At 39.9% G+C, this 21,091-nt stretch overlaps 1 protein-coding gene across 6 annotated transcripts in view; it reads left to right on the top strand.

Annotated features, from left to right (window-relative positions):
* The window catches only part of BICRAL (BICRA like chromatin remodeling complex associated protein), a 104,521-nt gene that overhangs the window by 24,766 nt on the left and 58,664 nt on the right, over positions 1-21,091 (top strand). Inside the window, exon 1 of one of the 6 annotated variants that reach the window (XM_079932914.1) lies at positions 16,287-16,369. The exons of 4 other annotated variants lie outside the window; for them this stretch is intronic. In XM_079932914.1, coding sequence (XP_079789040.1) covers positions 16,312-16,369 — 58 coding nt within the window. In that variant the 5' untranslated portion in view covers positions 16,287-16,311. Of the gene's footprint in view, positions 1-16,286; positions 16,370-18,300; positions 18,495-21,091 lie in introns of those variants that run through there. One more of the 6 variants, XM_079932921.1, reaches the window with a different exon arrangement.

Below are 21,091 nucleotides of genomic sequence, written 5' to 3'. Positions count from 1 at the left end.
CCCCGCCCCAGTCAAAATTGGAGGTGAGGGCTTCCCGTCGTCTTCCTACGGCTTGAACCTGGACGGCTTTGCTTTCCCTGGCCCGGCTTCGGGCAGGGCATGGAGGCTTTTCGTGCATCCTCTTCCACTTCATTTTGAGAGTAAAGTCGAGCCAGGTTACAAAATTGCAGACAAAAGAGTCGAGGACAGTGTCTGCCTGCCTTCTAGTAGCGTGGTTCTGTATAGGTACCCTATGTTAGTTTTTTTAGTTGGTTGTCTTATCACAACCCTGGAGAGACTTTCCTCTAGTTGTCAAATTGTGGGAAGCTGATGGGTTCCAGTGACTTGAAACTTCTTTTTGGCTTTCATATCCCCTATTCCAAATGGTAGTAAATTACGATAGTTTCTTAGAACTCTGATCTGAAAAATTAAACTCGCCTTGAAACACCCCGGAGACTTTTTTCCTTTTCCTTTCTAAAAACAAAAACAAAACAAACAAAAAAGCACTGTGTTTTGGTTCATCTCTTTCTGATCATACAAGACTTCTCAGTTCCCCCACTCATTAAAGTGTTTCCTTAGAAGCATTCATATAAGTATTTATCTGTCCTGTAGTAGCTGTTTATCAAAGTGTGTGTGGGTTTTAACTTTGTTTTCAATTGTTACTGAAAAGATTATTGGGAGGAGGAAAAACATCGGTAAAGCTCTGATCTCTCTAGGAGCCCACCGAGATGGAAAGTAAATAGTTAATTTCTGGTGGATAAAAGTAACATAGTGGCACTATTAGGTGTGTGCTTGTGTTTACAAATACTATAGTGGATGTTTTAGGCCCTATAAGACCTACCATGTGTTGAACACTGTTGTATGCCAGGAATTGTATATATTTACCAGGGGAGGAACTAAAAATGTTTGCCAAGATATTCGAATTGTTCAAGGTCTCGGAAGTTTTAAGTGGTAGAATTGACAGTGGATCCCAAAAGCCATGTTCCTGGCTCTGTATCTGTGGTTTCCAAATCTGAGCATCAGAATCAACTGGGGAGATGTTTTAAAATACAGATTTGTAACATCCATTTGTCAGGGACAGTTGAGGTTTTTTCAAAAGGTCTAATGTGTTAGGCAGTCTCAGTTTTAAGATTCCTGCTTTCAACTTCTCAATGCCCCTAACTCCCTCCAGTTTTGAAATTCTGGCTCATCCAGGATCCCCTGAATATGTAGGATTCTGTGTTATTCCAAAGCTCTCCAGGTGATTCCATTGTGACACAGATACACATTCAAAATATCGCTGTACTACACTATGGACCGTGCTGCTGGCTCTCTTGAATTGGAACATGAGACGAGGTCTATATCATTTTGAGTTTCAGCACAGTTTTTTTCTGATTTTTGTTTTTGCGGTACGCGGGCCTCTCGCTGTTGTGGCCTCTCCCGTTGCGGAGCACAGGCTCCGGACGCGCAGGCTCAGCGGCCATGGCTCACGGGCCCAGCCGCTCCGCGGCATGTGGGATGTGGGATCTTCCTGGACCGGGGCATGAACCCGTGTCCCCTGCATCGGCAGGCGGACTCTCAACCACTGCGCCACCAGGGAAGCCCTCAGCACAGTTTTATTGCTCACATTATTTTTATTTTTCTCCTCCGCCATTTATCAAATCGTTGAAATGATTTTCTTACAGAAAGAAAACTTAAGTATTGCAAGCCTTTAAAATCTTAGCATATATTTTAAAGTAGATAATTTCATTCTATTACAAGTTACATAACATACTGGCTTCTAGGTCTAGCCGGGCCATCTAGTTTAGTCAAGACAGCTATGCAACAAAAATATTGATAGAATTGAATCTAGGGTTGATACAGAATTTAGGAATAGGGTAGGAAATACCCTGAAATAAAAACCTAGAGATAAATCCTTGAAAGGAAGGGTTCTTTCTGATTTTGAATTGGAAAGGTATTTTTTTGGGGTTTTGGGAAGTAGGATGGGAAAGTTATTCTAAACATGAGACTTGATAAGAACAGAGTATGCATTAAAGAAACAGAAGGTCAGGAAGAAACATCCAGAGCAGGTAATGAATAGCCAACCAGACCAAAATGAGAACCGAGTCAGTGAGGAAATCATTAACTTCTCTAGAGCAAGGACTACGTATTCTAGTTATTTTGTGCTTTTCTTTCCTTATTCTAAAATTCTAAGATTTTCTTTATTCTAAAGTGTTTAGTGATTGCTAGGGGGAATGGTTGGAAACTTTGATTTTTGATGCAGATGTCAAAATTATATTATCTTTGTGTATATCCACGTTCCTCTGTCCTTCTACATTTTGAAAAGTTTTATAAGGGGCAAACTGTTGGATACCTGTGTGCAGTCTGTGTCCAGTCTAGACTAGTGAGTGGGTGGAGTCCTAGTATTTGTGTCATGTGGTTTTTCTCCCCTTGTTTTTCATGGTAAATGCCAGAGTAATTATTTTCTTTGACTAAAATCCAATAAAGCTTGAAAGGAGGGGAAATCTAAAATAAACCTGCTCAGAGGGAAAGAGTAGCTTCTTTATTTTAAAGTAGCCTTTAGTGAAATTCAAGACAGACAAGATCTCTGCCCTCATGGACTTTATAGTATAGTGGGAAAAACAGGAAATAAGTAAACACAAACAAGATAATTACAGGTTAAGAAAATTTATAAGAAGTTAGTAAGCTGTTGGGTCTAAAAGTGTGTTGTAGGGAATGGCTGTTTTGGCTAGTAAGAGTCAAGGAGTGTCCCTTTTGAAAAGGTGACATTTGAGCTGAGACTTGACACATGAGCATGTGCTAGCCATGTGAAAAGCTGGGGAGACATTCTTGGCCTGGGAACAAGTGCAAAGACCTTTAGAGGGTCTTTGCACCCAGAGGGTGCGGGTGTTAGAAAAGAGAAAAGCAGGAGGAGAATGCAGTGACCTAGAGAGAGAGAGTGCAGGGCCTCTTATATTAGGGCTTGTGGGAGTTTTGAGATTTTAATGAAAATGAGAAGCTATTGTAGGACTTTAATTAGGACAGTGATATGTTTTTGTTTTTAAATATCACTGGCTGCTCTGTGGTGCAAGAGAGGAAGCAGAGAGGGCAGTTAGGGGACTATTGCAATGGTCAGCTCAAGGCTGATAGTATCTTAGACAAGTACAGTGGCAGTGGAGATGGAGCAGAGTAGATGGTGGGTTTCAGATATGTTTTGGAGGTTGAATCAGGAGTATTTTCTTCATGGGTTGGCTGTGGAGAGAGAAGGAGGAATCAAGGATGCCTTCAGATTCCTGGCCTAAGCTTTGGTGGCTGGTGGTACCAATTGCTTGTAGAGAAGACTAGGAGAGGGAGAGGTGTGAGGGGTGGGTTCTATGTGGAACCTTTTAGGTTTTTGAAAAACTTGTGAGACATCCAAGTGGAAAGTCGAGTAGGCAGTGAATATTCAAGTTGAGCTGAGTGGAGTGGACATAAATTTTGGGAGTCACTATCATAGAGATAGTATGTCGTGGAACTGGTTGAGATCATTTGTGATCATGGAAGACTTAAGATCAAGCCCTTAAAGTTCCAGTGTGTAAAGGTTGGGTAAAGTAGACCGAGAAGGTTAAGCATTAAAGCAGGAGAGCGAATTATCCCTTTCAAGAAAAGAAGGACTGGTCTGCTCTGCCAAATACTGTTGAGAAGTTAAACAGTGAGGATAGAGAAATTCCACTTGGATTTGGCTCTCTTGACAAGTAGTTTCAGTGGCACATGAGGATGGAAGCCAGGTTGGAATGCATTGAGAGAATGGGAGTGAAGTGAATGTAAACTGCTTGTTGGGGAAGTTTTCCCGTAAAGCGAGGACAAACTGCGCAGCAGTGGTTGGAGAGGTGTGATCAAGGAAGCGCATTTTAAGAAATGATGGGAAATAGAAGAGCATTTTCAAGTAGGCTAGCGAGAATATCTAATAGGGAGAGACTAATGCAGAAGAGAAATAGGACTACCAAAGGAGCAAAATTCTTTCTTTATTTATTTGTTGGCCTCGCTGTGCGGCTTGTGGGATCTTAGTTCCCCAACCAGGGGTTGAACCCAGGCCCCAGCAGTGAAAACGCCGAGTCCTAACCACTGGACCACCAGGGAATTCCTGCCAAAGGAGCAAAATTCTTCAGAAGGAGAAAGGGAATTCAAAACACAAGAAGAGGGTTTCCCTTTGGTGGGGGCAAGATGACTTGCAGTCATCTTGCAGTGTAGCAGGAGAGAAGGCAAAAAATTGGCACAAGTGCAAGGAGGTTTAGGAATTGGAGATAGAATATAGGGCTCTCTGTTCTGGTGGCTTCTGTTTTCTCAGTGAAGTCTGAGGCAGGGCCAGCAACCTAAAGTAAAGGAGGAAAGGGTGTGGATGGTTTGAGATGAGGAGGACACCTCACCTTGGACAGCAGGAAGTGAACTCACTGAGACACCAGATAGGGTGGCTGGGCATTATTGAGTGGCTGGAGGTAGGGGGTAGGTCTGAATTTAAGGTGAAACCAATCGACCCAGTTAGTTGTGTGGTTTTCTGCCACCAACGTTCAGCTATAACAAGGGAAGCAAAAGCAGCCAGGTGATCAGTTCAACCGAGATTGGCCTTTGGCCCCCCAGGTGTGATAGGAAGAGAGGAGCTAGGGAATTGAGGGTGGTTGCAAGGGTGTGATTAGTGATGAACCTTGAGATGTTATTTGGGTAGGAAAGCAAGAGAGGATAATGAGGGTGGGGGGCGAAGAATTTAACCATGAAAATCAGTTTTGGTTAATAAAAAGTGACTTAATGGGTAGAAAATTTCAGCCGGGGATGATGAAAAAGTTCTGGAGCTGGATAGTGACAACAGTTGTACAACAATGTGAATGTACTTAAAGCTAATGAACTGTACACTTAAATGGTGAATCTTATGTATGTTTTACCACAATTTAAAAAAATGCATTCGGGAGTTGCCTGGCAGAGCAGTGGTTAGGACTCCGTGCTCTCGCTGAGGAGGGCCCGGGTTCAATCCCTGGTCGGTGAACTAACATCCCACAAGCCACATGGCACAGCCAGAAAAAAGAAAGAAAAAGAATTAACATTTAAAGGTTTGTGGCAGGTACAGATGTTACTTGCACACTGCCTTGGACTATTTGCAAAGTACTATGTTTTCTATGGAAGAAAGGTTTAGAAAGCATATCTCAAATTATTGAGGCTAAAGAGACAGTATCCCCTCTTATCATGGTCCCAAACTTGAGTAGGCATAACAGTCACCTGTAGACACAGAGGTTCTGGCGTAGGACCATGAAATCTTATGTTTCCCTGTTCCCGCACTTATTCTAAGCCTTTAGCATAGCATTTAAAACAAGCTGGGCACTTAGTAACCATTTTCTGGCTAAATACTTAGACAACCCAGGTTAGAGTAGAATGGTGGGAACCAAAGAAAAAAACATTTTTGAGATAGGTAGAAATCAGCAAGGCCTTATAGTACATTGTGATCTCTGTGGGTAAGAGGAAAATCAGATTAAAGGGAGAGAAACAGGGAAAGTCATTTTTTTTAAATTCAGATAATACCAAGTGGAACTTTGTAGCACTCTCCCTAACCTCCCTTTCTCTATTCTTTCCTCAGACTGCTGTCATTCTTTTCATAAGGTTCCTCTGTTCCCCAAATGGCCTACAGAAAAAGTAACAGTAAAGTAAAATTAGAGAAGAGGAGAGCAGGGTAGATGATAGGATTCAAAATAGAGGTCTGGGGCTTCCCTGGTGGCGCAGTGGTTGAGAGTCCGCCTGCCGATGCAGGGGACTCGGGTTCGTGCCCCGGTCCGAGAGGATCCCACGTGCCGCGGAGCGGCTGGGCCTGCGCGTCCAGAGCCTGTGCTCCGCGGCGGGAAAGGCCACAGCGGAGAGAGGCCCGCGTACTGCAAAAAAACAAAACAAAACAAAATAGAGGTCTGTGGTCTTTCCTGGGAAGATAGCAAGGTCATTTGTCAGGGGCAGAGGCAAAAGGTTTTGAGTTTGAGGGGAGTAAATTTGTGGAATGTGTCAGATGTGGGGAAGGTGGATGAAAGGAATGGTACTTAGCTGCAGTGAGGCAACATGAATTAAGCAACATACCAGTTCCATCTGCATGGCATGGTTCTCTCGTGATCAATAATGTTCTAGGGTAGAAGTGGAAAATACAGTGGGTGAGGGGGCTAGCAGAAAGCGGGGGGGTGGGGGGGTGGATGTTAAATGAATGTGAAGTGGGAGAGCTGACAGAGAAGGAAGGAGGTGTGGACTTGAAAGCCCTAAAAGGGAAACCTTGTAAGTGGTACCTCGCTGAATGGAGATGGGCCCAGGAGGCGGCTCTGCTGGGGTGGCTTGCCCACGTGTAGTGCAGTTCACAAGTGCTCAGGGCTGGCAACATACCCAGTTTGGGAACGTGGAAGAAAGAGGTCTTGGGGAGAGGCAGCCTGATCTTTTTTCCCCCTTACCTCATATGTGCTTCCGCTCAGGAAAAGATCCTGAGACCTCACTGTACCAGATCTGAAACCCAGGTTCCCCTTCCCTGTAATCCTAATCAACTTTATATAGTTGTTATTTAATTATAAATTTCTTTTTAATAAAGTTGGAAAATTGAACATTTTCTGTTTTTGTGGGTTCTTTGGCTTATCTTGCAAACACATTGAACATTCATATTACCTGAAATAAAAATCCTAAATGTGAGGGAATGAGGTATGAACGGTATTGCCTTTCTAGGAAAGGCTTATTTCAGTTCATCTGAAATCCAGGGTGCTTCCTTGTAGCATCAGAAATTAAACATGTGTCACAGGTGTCCCAACCTGTGGCTGTAACATTTTCACAAGAAAGAAAATGGGGGAAAGGAGAAAGAATATTGTTAAACCTTAACATTATTTCGGGCCCTGACGGGTGTTTAGTATTATTAAATTCTGACAACACCCTGTAGGTAGGTTTGTTCCATTTTATAGGTAATGAAACTGAGGTTTAGAAATGATAAATAACTTGCCCAAGGTTACATTACTAAGCGGTAGAGCTGGGATTTGAATATATACTGCATGTCCATGCACGATACATTTTGCCCTTAGTATTAAGCCCATGTATAAGATTTTATCTATAAATGACTGCCTACTAGTTAAACATTTTGAGGTTTTAAAATTAAAATTGGATGACCTTTGTTTCAATAGGACGAATAGGGAAAAGTACTGTTTTATTGATAAATAAAAGTGGTGATCAAAAAACCCAGAATCTTAACCCAGAATCTTATGTCGATAGTCAAATTTTAGGTCAGAGCAGTTATTCTGCTCCTTCTGCAGATAATTCAGTTTTTTATTTGCATAGTGTGGTGAGTCAGGCATGCATAGTATTGCTCCCAAGCTCTATACTTGGGAGCAATCAGGGATTATGAATCATATCTTTCACTTAGCAAAAATCCTAATTGGAAAAAAGAACACTTAGAACCTTAATTAAACATGATATGGTACAGCTCAAGTTGTTCCCTTGCTTGGAATGTTGTCAGTGTAATCAAAGTACAGATTTGGATGTAAAACGTACAAAGTGTGATTCGCTTTAAGGAAACATTCTTTTAAAGAGGCCATACTGTAGGTTGAATATAAGGCCAGTAAAATAACGTGTCAGAAGGATTTTTTCCTCTTCTTTTTGACCCTATGAGAAAGCTGAGCCCTGATGGACAACAGTAATAAAAGATGATGAAACATTCTTACTGTGGATTTTTTAGTTCACTGGGGCTGACCTACAGCTCTTGATCGTTAAGTTGGTCCCTGAACAGTCTGAGGTAGTGCATGAGTTCATGCAAGGCTGCCAGAGCTAACCTGAATTTTCCTTCTTTCCCAGTGAGAACCAGCCCTCTCACTATTACTAGTGGTAAGCCTAATTTGGGGAGATGAAGAATTTCATTATCTTGTGGTAAATGTCATATGGGAGAGACTTTCAAAATTTGTTATGTAGACTAAATATTTTGAACATAACTAAGGAATGTTAAGACTGCTGTTGTATGTATTAAAATCACCCATCTTTAACAGTTGCTTGCAGTGATTTCAGATTTTTATTGTAATTTTTTAAAAAAGATAATCAGTTTATTTATCCGATTTCTTGGTTTTTATTGTACAGTTGGTATTCAGCTCTCCTTCGAATAATATTTTACAGTGTTAGGGCCACCACCATCAGTTGATTTTTTTTTTTTTTTTTTTTTTTTTGAGGTACGCGGGCCCCTCACTGTTGTGGCCTCTCCCGTTGCGGAGCACAGGCTCCGGACGCACAGGCTCAGCGGCCATGGCTCACGGGCCCAGCCGCTCCGTGTCATGTGGGATCTTCCCAGACCGGGGCACGAAACTGTGTCCCCTGCATCGGCAGGGGGACTCTCAACCACTGTGCCACCAGGGAAGCCCCATCATTTGATTTTTAGCAATAATTTTTAAAGCCCTAAGCATTTCCCCTGAATTAAAAAAAAAAAAATGCCATAGTTGTTGAATGTTTAGCTTTAGTGTAATATACACGAAAGTTTTATGAATATAAAATAACAGGATAGTTTATAATTATTTTCAGTAGTCATTTCTCAATAAGTAGTAGAGCTGGAGAAACCTGGATGCCATATTGAGAGATTAAATTTAAAATCTTTATATCTGTGTTTGGCAAACAAAGGTATTACATACAAAATTTAACTTACTGTCAAAGAAGGTTTTCTAGAGCAAAGTTTAGTTTTTTAAACTGGACCTAACCTGCGAAGTAGAAAAATAGATTTTTTTTTAATGTGGAGAAATGTCTTCAGATTTAGAAATAACTCATTCCATGTGTAGAGACTGTTATCCACACACACAAAAAAAATCAGATTATTTTCTCCTGATTACTGAGAGTAAAAGTTTTCGATTGTGTGGTTTTAACTTGGAAGTATTTCTCCTAGGATTTAAAATAAAAATGAATGCTGCTACATTTAGATTTTTTAACTCTGATACTTCCTAGAAGTGCAAAGAAATATATTTAGGAATAGGAAGTAAGAATAAACTGACCTATTTGTATTCTGATTCTCCAGATCTGTGAGAATCAGGATTGGAAAGATCATGAGAGTCCAGCCCCTTTTCTCTAGGTGTGATCATACTTAAAAGATGTAGATTTACACCTAGAGATGTTTGGAGCTACCTCTATCCATAAACCTCAGGATCGCTTGCTTGCTTATTTATTTATTTTAGTTTTTTTTTTTCACTTTACTGGTCTAATTTACAAGGTAAAGAATAACTGATTTCTTTTTTTTTTTGAGCTCACTTCTCCCTCGAGCTACTGCCCTAATTCTTTGCTCCTCTAGCTTTGTTGGGGTTTTTTTTTTCCCAAAGTTTTAAAACTATTTTACTTGTTTCTCTTCATTAGTCTGATTTTTATGTCACATGTATACTTAGAATTATTTTCTGTTACAGCATATATTACGTAGGTAAAACAATCTGAAAGTAAATGTCCAAAGAGAATAATCAAAGATAAATGAAATTTGGTGAACTGTGTTTGAAAAAGAGGAGTGGAGAGGGCCTTAACTTACCTAGAAATGTAAAATGGACGTTGTGCCATGTGAAAACCTGTGCATACCAGAGAAGATTTCCTTATCTTTTTAATATATCTTATGAGTACCATATTATTACTGTACATTCTTTTTTCATTTGCACTGTCATGTTAAGGTTCTAAGGTTAAATGAGGTAAATAATCAATTAAGAAATCACCATAAGTCTTGCAGGGGTCTGTTTACATGTCTTCCCCACCAATACTCACAAAGAGAATAGTGCATGTGCTATAGTCAAGATGACTGAAAAGATCTGCATCTAATGTTAAAAAGTTGTCTAAACGGTTTTTCAGAAATGTGCACATTGGATATGCAGCACAAAATGAACAATATTGAGACATGTGTTAAAGTTTTCATGTAAACGAATACTTTAGTTCTATGCATACATGTAAACTTAAATTGTTTATAGAACACATTTTCATTACAATTAGATGCTCCCCAACTAAAACTGATATTGTGTCAAAAAATGTGACATAAAACCTATTTGACATTAACCTTTTATTTTTGTCACACATTACATAAATTCTCAACTCATTATTTAAAATATGTTCTATGTTCCAAATTACCTTACTATCCAAATGTTACCTTGAGCTTGACTCTCAAGTATGTCTTCAGGATATAATATACATGAAAGGCACAAAGCAAATAATTTATTTTCAGAACATGACATGGATTTGATATATGTATATGCGTTGTATGTATATATCTTTAAAATATTTTCCATCCTTTTAAGATTAATTTTTTTTTTTTTTTTTTTTTGCGGTACGCTGGCCTCTCACTGTTGTGGCCTCTCCCGTTGCGGAGCACAGGCTCCGGACGCGCAGGCTCAGCGGCCATGGCTCACGGGCCCAGCCGCTCCGCGGCATGTGGGATCTTCCCGGACCGGGGCACGAACCCGTGTCCCCTGCATCGGCAAGCGGACTCTTAACCACTGCGCCACCAGGGAAGCCCTAAGATTAATTTAAAGTTAAAAATATTCTGGAAATTTTCTGGCAGTCCAGAGGTTAGGACTCGGTGCTCTCACTGCTGAGGGCCTGGGTTCAATTCCTGTTTGGGGAACTAAAATCCCATAAGCCACGTGGTACAGCCATAAATAAATAAATAAATAAAAATATTCTGGTGTTTTTCTTCCTTTCCAGAATGTTTCTTTTCTAAATGGAATGTCATGTTTTGAAAAGTTATTACTGTAACTATTTGGAAAGAAAAAGCCACTGCACTGATAATTGATCATCAAATATTTATTAAATGCTAACTTTGTACAGGGCACTTGGAGGGTACAGGAACATGTGATCTAGGTGGGTGGATAATAAGTACATGCAGAAAAGTACACAGCAGCATGTGATAAGTGCCAAATGAGAGAGCAAAGGAGAGAGAGCCTTTGACCGAAGTGTGTGAGCGCGTCCATCCATTCACTCATTCAGCAAATATTATTGAGTACCTAATATGTGCCAGGTGCCATTCTAGGCTCCAAGATGCCTCAATGAGCAGGACTCTCATGAGAAGACAGACAGCATACCTAGGTAAACTTGTAAGTTATAGGGAGAAAAATAAAGCAAGACAAGGAAGATGTGGAATGCTGCGGGGATGGGAAGGTGGTCACTGGTAGGTCATGATCCTCGGGGCAGAGAGTTAAAAGAAGTAAGGAGTGAGCCTTATCTTAAAGAATGACATTCCAGGCAGAGAGCAGCCAGTGCAAAGGGCCTGAGGCATGAGCATGCCTGGTGAGTTCTAGGCCTGGGAAGTCAGCAAGGGCTAGAATCACAAAGAAGTCAGAGAGGTTTGGGGGTGGGGGTGGGGGCCATTGTTTACTCAATGGTTATTCACAACTGAACATAGAAAAGGAGTTTGGTTTTTACCATGAGAAAAATGGGGATTCATTGGAGGGTTTTGATTTATGTTTTAAAGGTATTGCTCAGGAGGTTGGGGTGAGAATAGATGCAGGGGGTAAAAGAGGGAGAGCAGAGAGGCCAGATGAGAGGTGATGACGGCTTGGACTAGGGAGGTAGCAGTGGAGGTGGTGTGTGGTTGGATTCTGGATCTGTTTTGAAGGTATAGCCGATGGGATTTCTTGATGGATGGGATGTGGGGCGTGAGAGAATGAGCAATGAAGGTCACATATAAAAAATTAAATTTGAACTGGAACCTAAGGAATTTGTTGACCAGGAGAAGACGGCAAAGCAGAGGAATTTAGGTGGGAAAGAAAGAAATTAAGTGAGAAGTATATAAGAGGGGCAAGACAATGGGGAATCTTAGTTGGATGAAGTGAGAAGTTTCTCAAAGACGAGAGAGAAAAGAAGGAAGGCTGGGATGGGACATTGGGATAACAGTTTGTGAAATGCACTCAATGCAAGGCCAAAGTATTTGAATTTTTCTTTACATACAAAAAAATCATAAAGTTTTTCAAGCAAGGCAGTTATTTGACTAAGAGAGAAAGAAGCATTGTAGTTAATAATAGCCTTGGAACGAGACAGATCTGTGTTCCAATCCTAGCTCTTTTCCTTTCTGTGCTGTCTCCAGTAAATTATGTAACCTCTCTGGGGGCATGTGCCTTAGTTTCTCTGGCTTGAGGATTTGCAGAGGAAGTTTGCCAGGATTAAGTGAGACCATGCATACAAAGAGTTAACAGTGCCTCACTAATTTGGAGCTTAACCATCACTACTTTTTAAAATTATTGTTATAAAAAAATGTTAAAGCAGTGTTTAATTAGACTAGTTTGCTAATAGTGAATGAATGAGTGAATGGCTCCTTTAGAAAATGAAATTGACTTTTTGTCTTAAGTGAATTATTTCTGTCAGTCAGTATTGCTTTCCAAGACTAGGCAATGCCCCTTGAAATTCCTGTTAGTTGTCCAGTGGTATACTTTTATCAGAACAGCAGGGGATGTAATACAGAGCTCTCCCCTCAAACACTTAGAGATCAAATATAACAAATTCCCATCTTGACATTCTCAGTTTAGTATAGAAAAGACTGAGAAATTTAGCAGTAGAAGCCTGATGTCACTCTAAAACCCACTTTCCAAAAATCAGTGTCCTGCTGATCACTGGTCTGCAGAATGGAGGTTTAGAAAATGCTGTGAAAGTGAAAAAAGGCATATGGGCTTTGATTTCGTTTAAATATAAAACATACTTTAAAAAATAAAAATATACTAAAGAAAAAGATTGAAAAAGTATGTTCCAAAGTATTAGCTCAGGCTGCCATAACAGAATACAGATGACCCTTGAACAACATGGGTTTGAACTGCATGGGTCCACTTATGCACGGATTTTTTTTTTTCACGGAATACCTACTGCAGTACTCATGATCCACAGTTGATTGAGTCTGCAGATGCAGAGTAACTGCCTATGTAGAGAACTGACTATAAAGTTATATGTGGATTTTCGACTGCACAGATGGTCAGAGCTCCAACCCTTGAGCTGTTCAAGGGTCAACTGTACCATAGACTGTGTGGTTTAAACAGCAGAAACTTATTTTCTCACAGTTCTGGAGGCTGGGCAGTCCAAGATTGGGGTGCCAGGTAGTTCGCTGGCTGGGGAAGGCCCTTTTCCTGGTTTGCAGATTGCCACCTTCTTGCTGTCCTCACAGGAGCTCTGGACTCTCTTCCTCTTCTTATAAGATCGCCAGCCCTATTGGATTAGGGCTCTACCCTTGTGAACTCACCTGACCTTAATTATTTCCTAGAGACCCTGTCTCTAAATCCAGTCACATTAGCGCTTAGGGTTTCAACATGAGTTTTGTGGGGGACACAATTCAGTCCACAGCAGTTACTGCTATAGGCAGTGGAATCATAAGTGATCTCCATTTTCTTCTTTATGCATTTCTGTACTTTCCAAACTTTCTGCCGTTGAGGCTGTTGGGTGAAACTGGGTTCCACTTATATGAGTTACCTACAGTAGTCAAACTCATAGGGACAGAAAGTAGAATGGTGGTTGCCAAGCGCTGGGGGGAGGGGAAAGGGAGAGTTAGCATATAATGGGTACAGAGTTTCAGGTTTGCAAGATGAAAAGACTTCTGGAGATGGATGGTGGCGATGGTTGCACAACAGTGTGAAGGTACTTAATACCACTGAACTGTACAGTTAAAAATGGTTAAGATGATGAATTTTATGTTATGTGTATTTTACCACACATACACACAAAAATTCTCAGCCCCCTCTCCAAGAAAGGCCCCAAAAAACTTCTAAAAAATATATAGCTTTTGGAGTTAGACAGATTGGGTTTAAATACTAGTTCTGTGTTGATGTAGTGGTTCTCAAACATGAGTGTCCTCAGGATTACCTGGATGGCTTGTTTAACACCCCCTGAGTTCCTGGCCTAGTAGGTCTGGGGTGGGCCTGAGAATTTGGATTTTTAACAAGCTCCCAGGTGATTGAGAGCCTACAGCAAGTTCCCTGTTTGTAAAAGTGGGTCTGTTTGTCAGCTGTGAGGCTTATGTGGGAGTACCTGGTTCAGGAGCTCTCAGCATCAGTTTTAGTTTCTTTTTAGCAGTGTTTGTTTGCTTTTTCCTCAAATAATTTACTATTGGATCTTTTTCTCATGTATTTAAGATCATTTTACACAAACATGAAGAAATAACTTATTTTAAAAATTTATTTTATTCAAGTATAGTTGATTTACAATATTGTTAATTTCTGCTGTACAGCAAAGTGATTCAGTTATACATATATATATTTTTTCATATTCTTTATCACAGAATATTGAATAGAGTTCCCTGTGCTATAGAAGAAACTTATTTTTAGAAATATATATTAAAGTCTTTAAATATGTAAGAAGCATGTGAAATTAACTTTGCTTCTTAGAGAAGATTAGGATTATTTCAGTCCAATGGCTAGACTAGGGTTATCTTTGGAACTGATACTTAATATTCAACTTTTTTCCTTTTCCAAATTATATCTGTGTGTGTGTGTGTGTGTGTGTGTGTGTGTGTGTGTGTGTGTGTGTGTAGGGGGTTGTAATCTGGTGAAAACAAGGGTTATGGCAACTCCCTTCCCTTCATCCTCCCCTTCCATAAAAAAAATCCCACAAACAAAACCTCTTGGAAACCATATGTAAATAATTAGGGTAAATATTATTCATACCTCTTTAACTGTTCTTAAATCTTAAAGATTTCCACCTTGTGGCTGTCCATACAGGCTAACAAGGGGAAATGAGCCTCTAGGCCAGTGTTTTTCCTAAACTAAGTTCTATAAAAGTCTCTAGATGGGAGCTGTCCAGTATGGGGGGCACTAACCACAGACGACTGTTAGTGCCTGAAATGCGCCAGTTGTGATGTGCTCTAAGTATAAAGTCCACACCAGATTTTGAAGACTTTGTATGAGAAAAAGTATGTAAAATATCTCATTAATTTTATATTAATTACATGTTGAAATGATTAAATAAATACTAAATAAATTTTTTTTTAAATTTTTTCCAAAATAGCTTTTGGGTATTCTGGACAAAATAAAACGCAGTTGACCCTTGAACAATGTGACAGTTAGGAGCACCAACCCCCTATGCAGTCAAAAATCCACATATAACTTTTTTTCCCCCCAAAACTTAAATAATAGCCTACTGTTGAACAGAGCCTCACTGATAACATACAGTCAATTAACGTATATTTGGTGTGTTATACTTATTATATACTGAATTCTTACCAAAAAAAGTAAGCAAGAAGAAAGAAAAGGTTTTTAGGAAAATCATACACGGGGGAATTCTCTGGTGGTCCAGTGGTTAGGACTCTGTACTTCCACTGCGGAGGGCTCGGGTTCAATCCCTGATCAGGTAACGCAGCGAGGCAAAAAAAAAGAAAAGAAAAGAAAAGAAAATCATACAGAAGAGAAAATACATTATTTAGAGTACTATACTGCATATATCCATACCATTAAGTTTATGACGTCTGTTTACAAGATGAATTGTCTTGTCAGTACCTACATCAATATTGTCTTATATAATACAAAACACTATAGATGTTACATGTATCTCTAACACTAGACATCAAAAATGAAAAGATAATGTGAAAAAGAAATTTATATTTATGTATGGGTATAGTGATTCATGCATTGGTAAAGAAAAAGCAGCAATATGATTGCTTTATGGTGGCCTGTACGATTGCTTCACAGTAGCCCAGCCTCTGTGGGCTGAATGAATCATTATATGAATGAATCATTATAAAATGAATGAATGAATGAATCATTCATTATAAAATGTTTATGGCATATAGTATTACAGTCATATTCATAATACAGTATTGGAAACATTGTTATATTTTTCTAAAAAACCACTTACCTATTATGATAGGCTGATATGCAGGTCTCCGATTACGAGAGAAAGAGGCATACTTTACAGTAATGTAATTCCTTTTTTTTTTAAAATTTTTTGGCCTTGCCGCACAGCATGTGGGATCTTAGTTCCCTAACCAGGGATCACACCTGCGCCCTCTGCATTGGCAGCACGGAGCCTTAACCACTGGACCACCAGGGAAGTCCCACAGTAATGTAATTCTTTGAAAGCAAAGTTATAAAACAGTAAGAAAACAAGCACTGTTAATTTTGTATTAAATATCACTCACCTTATGCCTATGTAAGGAGAGGCTATCCACTTCCATACAAGTCTTGCTCATGATGTTCTACATGTATATATTTGTAAATGTATTGGGAAAAAAAAAATCTGTGTATAAGTGGACCCTCGCAGTTCAAACCTACATTGTTCAAGGATCAACTGTATATTACAACAGATTACACTTTAAAAAGTTTAGGGCTTCCCTGGTGGCACAGTGGTTGAGAGTCCGCCTGCCGATGCAGGGGACACGAGTTCGTGCCCTGGTCCGGGTGGATCCCACATGCCGCGGAGCGGCTGGGCCTGTGAGCCATGGCCGCTGAGCCTGTGCGTCCGGAGCCTGTGCTCTGCAACGGGAGAGGCCACAGCAGTAAGAGGCCCGAGTACCGCAAAAAAAAAAAAAAAAAATTTAGCTACTAGAACATTTTGAATCTCCTGTGTGGCTCTCACTTGTGACTCATGGTGTTTCTATTGGACAGCTGTGCTGCTCTAGACCCACGGGAGTTAATAGGTGTTGGGAGTGGAGTTGGGAGAGAATGGAGGGTTCTCTGGCAAAGTCAGTGTGGGAAACAGTGACTTTTAAAAAGCAGGAGGTCTGGGGACTTCCCTGGTGGTCCAGTGGTAAAGAATCCGCCTTCCAATGCAGGGGACGCGGGTTAAATCCCTGGTCGGGGAACTAAGATCCCACATGACACGGGGCAGCTAAGCCCGCACGCACCACAACTACTGAGCTGGCATGCCTCAACGAGAGAGCCTGCCTGCTACAAACTACAGAGCCCACGCACCCTGGAGCCTGCACGCCACAACTACAGAGAGAAACCCCACATGCCACAACTAGAGAGAGGCCTGCACACCACAACAAAGAGCCAAGAAAGAAAGAAAGAAAGGAAGAAAGGAAGGAAGGGAGGAAGGAAGGAAGGAAGGGAGGAAGGAAGGAAGGAAGGAAGGAAGGAAGGAAGGAAGGAAGGACTTTAAAAATAAATAAATAAAAAGCAGGAGGTCTGATGTATATCATGAATTACTGAGACGGGTATGTGATATGTTACGCTTCCCAAAGTTATTTCATTATGGAACCTCTGCCAGCCTTTTTTGTTTAAAGGACTCCTTTCCCTGAAGTCTTACATGGAAAAGACTAAAGTGCTGCTCTCAGCTACGATGCTCCCACAGCTCCTTTTCTCGAAGCCGGTGCCAGTGTATTTCTCCTTACTTATATTTCTCCCTACTTTTTTAATATAATTATTTACTTATTTTATTTATTTATTTTGGCCGCACTGGGTCTTAACTGTGGCACCAGGATCTTCGTTGCATTATGTGGACTTCTTAGTTGTAGCATGAGGACTCTTAGTTGCGGCATGCATGCATTCACCAACCAGGGATTGAACCCCGGGCCCCCTGCATTGGGAGTCGGAGTCTCATCCACTGGACCACCAGGGAAATCCCTCCCTACTTTTTATAGTGATAGATTTACAATAATGTGCTTCACTTTTCTCAGCAAAAATACCTTATAATAAGTTGATTTAAAATTTTAGAATTGTAATTGATGGAATAATGAGGTTTTTTGCTGTGGGAGAAAGTGTTTTAAGATTCTCAACTGCTGTTTTTTGGCATGGGAAACATTTACAGAAATCAGACCTTCCAAAAATCCTGTTTCCACCCACAGAGATGAGAAGCATGGGCTTGGGAATTAGAGATTTGAATTCAAACTTCTGTCTCGCTGCTTACAAACTGCAATGTTGGGCAACTGTCTTACATTCTCTCTAAAAATAGGGATAATAATACATACCTGGCAGGATTGTATTAGAAGGATTAGGACTGTGTAAAGTGTGTGGCAGAGGGAAGGCGCTTAGTGAATGTTAGCTGCTACTACAGTTTTTATCATATCATACGCCTTGGTATATTAATAATATTAACTTAATTTATATTTTTAATAGGTAATAGTAATAATAATAGCAAGAATCATTAATTGTAAAAAGGGCTTAATGTTACTGTAAATATCCATGCTAGTATATGTTTATTTTCATGCACATTGATAATGCTTACTACAGTTTGGAAGATTATTTCAGATGTAGCTGTCTTGCCTTTCCAATAAGATTATCAGCTACTTGAGAGCTGGGACATATTACACACTTGTGTGGGGCTTTTTTTGTGTTTTCTTTAACCCTCTACCCTGCCCTTCCATCACAGGCTTATTTTAGTAAATAAATGATCATTGAATCAAGCCCTCATTATCATTCATGAGTATGATAAATTACAGTTCTGCTTAATATATCATGCTTTTTTTTTTTTTTTGCGGTTTGCGGGCCTCTCACTGTTGTGGCCTCTCCCGTTGCGGAGCACAGGCTCCAGACGCGCAGGCTCAGCAGCCATGGCTCACGGGCCCAGCCGCTCCGCGGCATGTAGGATCTTCCCAGACTGGGGCACGAACCCGTGTCCCCTGCATCGGCAGGCGGACTCTCAACCACTGCGCCACCAGGGAAGCCCCATGCTATTTTAATGTAAATTGTTAAAGAAAAATTATGATATTAATGGTATGAGACTCATTAACAAAATTTGCAAGCTTTCATTAGAAGTTTAAGAAAAAGTTAAATAATGACGAACCTTCATAGAAAAATAATTTTACTAGGTGAAGCAAAACTGAAGAACTTAAATATTTAGAGAGGTAAATAAGGTGTTCTAAAGGCAAGACTATGAAGACATAATGAAGCAAAAAAAATTTATTCTAATTTGTTCAAAAGAACGATACTGAATAATGGCGGTAATAGAGCTATGGATCTATCCTATTTTAAATGACCCAGAAGTGATAGAAGAGGGTCAAACTAAATGAAAAGTCTTCACCTCTTTCCTAAGGAAAAGGGTTGTGTTGTGGCACAAATCTCTCAGAAGTTGGGACTGTGTTCGAAACCAGTTACGCAGTTTCCCGACATCACTTGCTTCTAGCACATGTGACTGCCACTTCAGAATGATGTGGTTTTAAGTCCAAAAAAATTTTTTTTAATTACACTGAGCTGACCTTAAAAACGAAACATAGTGTTTTATTCTTAGATCACCAGAGGCTGTTTCTAAGTTACTTGACTCTTATATGAAGGTTCAATAATCTATAGCAGGATAGCCCAGAAGTGAGTATAGAAAAAGGTGTTAATTTACATGTCTATTCAATTCCAAGCATTCATGTAAAAACTAGAAAAGTAAATGATTATGTGGCTAATTTCTACAGTGGACATTTGGGAGAATAAAAATGTGAATTTTGACTAAGCTTTCCAGAAAGGATTGTTGCATGTTTATCAGATGAAACTTACCTTTGTATCTCACTCTGGTCCAAGGTGGAGAATGTTGATGGGCTTTTCCACTGCAGTGTCAGGTTTTTTTAATTGTAAAATGCATTTCTGTTGCCCTCTACTAAGCTTGCAGAAAACTAGGTTATACTTCACCTTCCTCTCTCAGGGCATTCTTTGGTATCTTTGGTGATAGTGAAGAGTATCCTTTCTGCACTGTTGAAATTGACAGCTTGCTGCTCCCATCCTGTGCATCTGGCAGCACCTTCAGCATCTTTGCATTGCAGAAATGTACATCCAAACAGCGTGTAGAAATGGCCATTGTGTGCTTAGCAAGTTTAAAAATATATTGTGAATTATATTCAGATGTTCAGAATTCCTTTGTTACTGGATTGAGTTTATTTGTTTCACATGTTGAACAACTGTCCTGGACCCCAACAGTACAAGGGCTCCATGGACTGACCCCTAAAGGATCTGTGGTTAGAATTAGGGAGAACTGGGGAGAGGGAGGCCCGTGAACTTGGATACGAAAAAAATTGCATGTTATTTTCACTAGACTCCAATTGAAATTTGTTATTTCCTAAATCTATGAGTGGAGGCCACCAGCCACTGTAGTATTAACAGTGCCTGGGGAATGTTACCAGTAGAAATATTGTTTATCACATTACATTTGCAGGTATCTTGAAAGATTACTATCTCCTAAATGATAGTAGTTACTAGACTCACCACTACATCTAGTATATTAATGCATTGATGAAGAACCACATATATAACTATATTACAATTTTTTAAATATTTTTATAACTTTTTAAAAATCTTCCATATACTCTGCATCTTGAAATATTACTCTGAGAAGGGATCCATAAGCCTCACCAGACAGACAGAAGCCACAACAGGGTTAAGAACCCTCCTCCTTCCTTTGTGGGATGATTTCTTCCTACATCTGTGCCTGTTGGTAGTTGTGGGGTGATCTGCCTCAGCTTCTTTCACCCCACTGTTTGCTGAGGTTAATTTTAACTGATGTGCCATAGGTCCCTCATTTTCCCTCAGTGAGCGTGTGTCCTGAAGCTGCCAGCTTGAGGGAGAGAGTACTTTTCCAGAAATAGAAAGATTTTTTGTGGGGGGGGATTTTTTTTTTTATTCAAACAAAGTCACAAAAATTATAATCATCCTCATCAGTTCATTCAGTCCCATGTAATTAATTTTTTTTTCATCTTGATCTTTTGTTAGCACTTTTATGAATTCATCAGTTTTCCATTAGAGTTCTGAAAATGCTTATTCGTTCGGTTGAGCAGTTTAGTCAGTTACCAGAAACCTGTACGTGTCAGTCTTTTCCATGAATTCCTTGAAGATGAAAACCTTTTATAGGAACATTTTTGCGAAAGCATCAGAGTCCAGAACTGTCTGTAAATGACAAAAGACTTAAAAATGACCACGGTTAAAGATTTGATGAAAGTTCATAATAATGCAATTGACAAGGAAATTTAGTTATTTCTGAGTTACACATTTTAAAGTAATAACTAGAATTATGACTTATAACATTATACCAGAACATATAAGATTTTTAGAAATTTCATGTAATGTCTGAAACATTTATATTAACATATTTCCATACAAATAACCCAAAGAAAGTTTACTATTAGTTTTTGTGTTTGTTTTTTTATACTGCAGGTTCTTATTAGTCATCAATTTTATACACATCAGTGTATACATGTCAATCCCAATCGCCCAATTCAGCACACCACCATCCCCACCCCACCATGGTTTTTTCCCCCCTTGGTGTCCATACGTTTGTTCTCTACATCTGTGTCTCAACTTCT

Source organism: Stenella coeruleoalba (assembly GCF_951394435.1).
Source record: "Stenella coeruleoalba genome assembly, chromosome: 10".
NCBI lineage: Eukaryota > Metazoa > Chordata > Mammalia > Artiodactyla > Delphinidae > Stenella > Stenella coeruleoalba.
The sequence above is the reverse complement of the archived record's forward strand: the minus strand, read 5'-3'. Positions and strand labels throughout refer to the sequence as shown.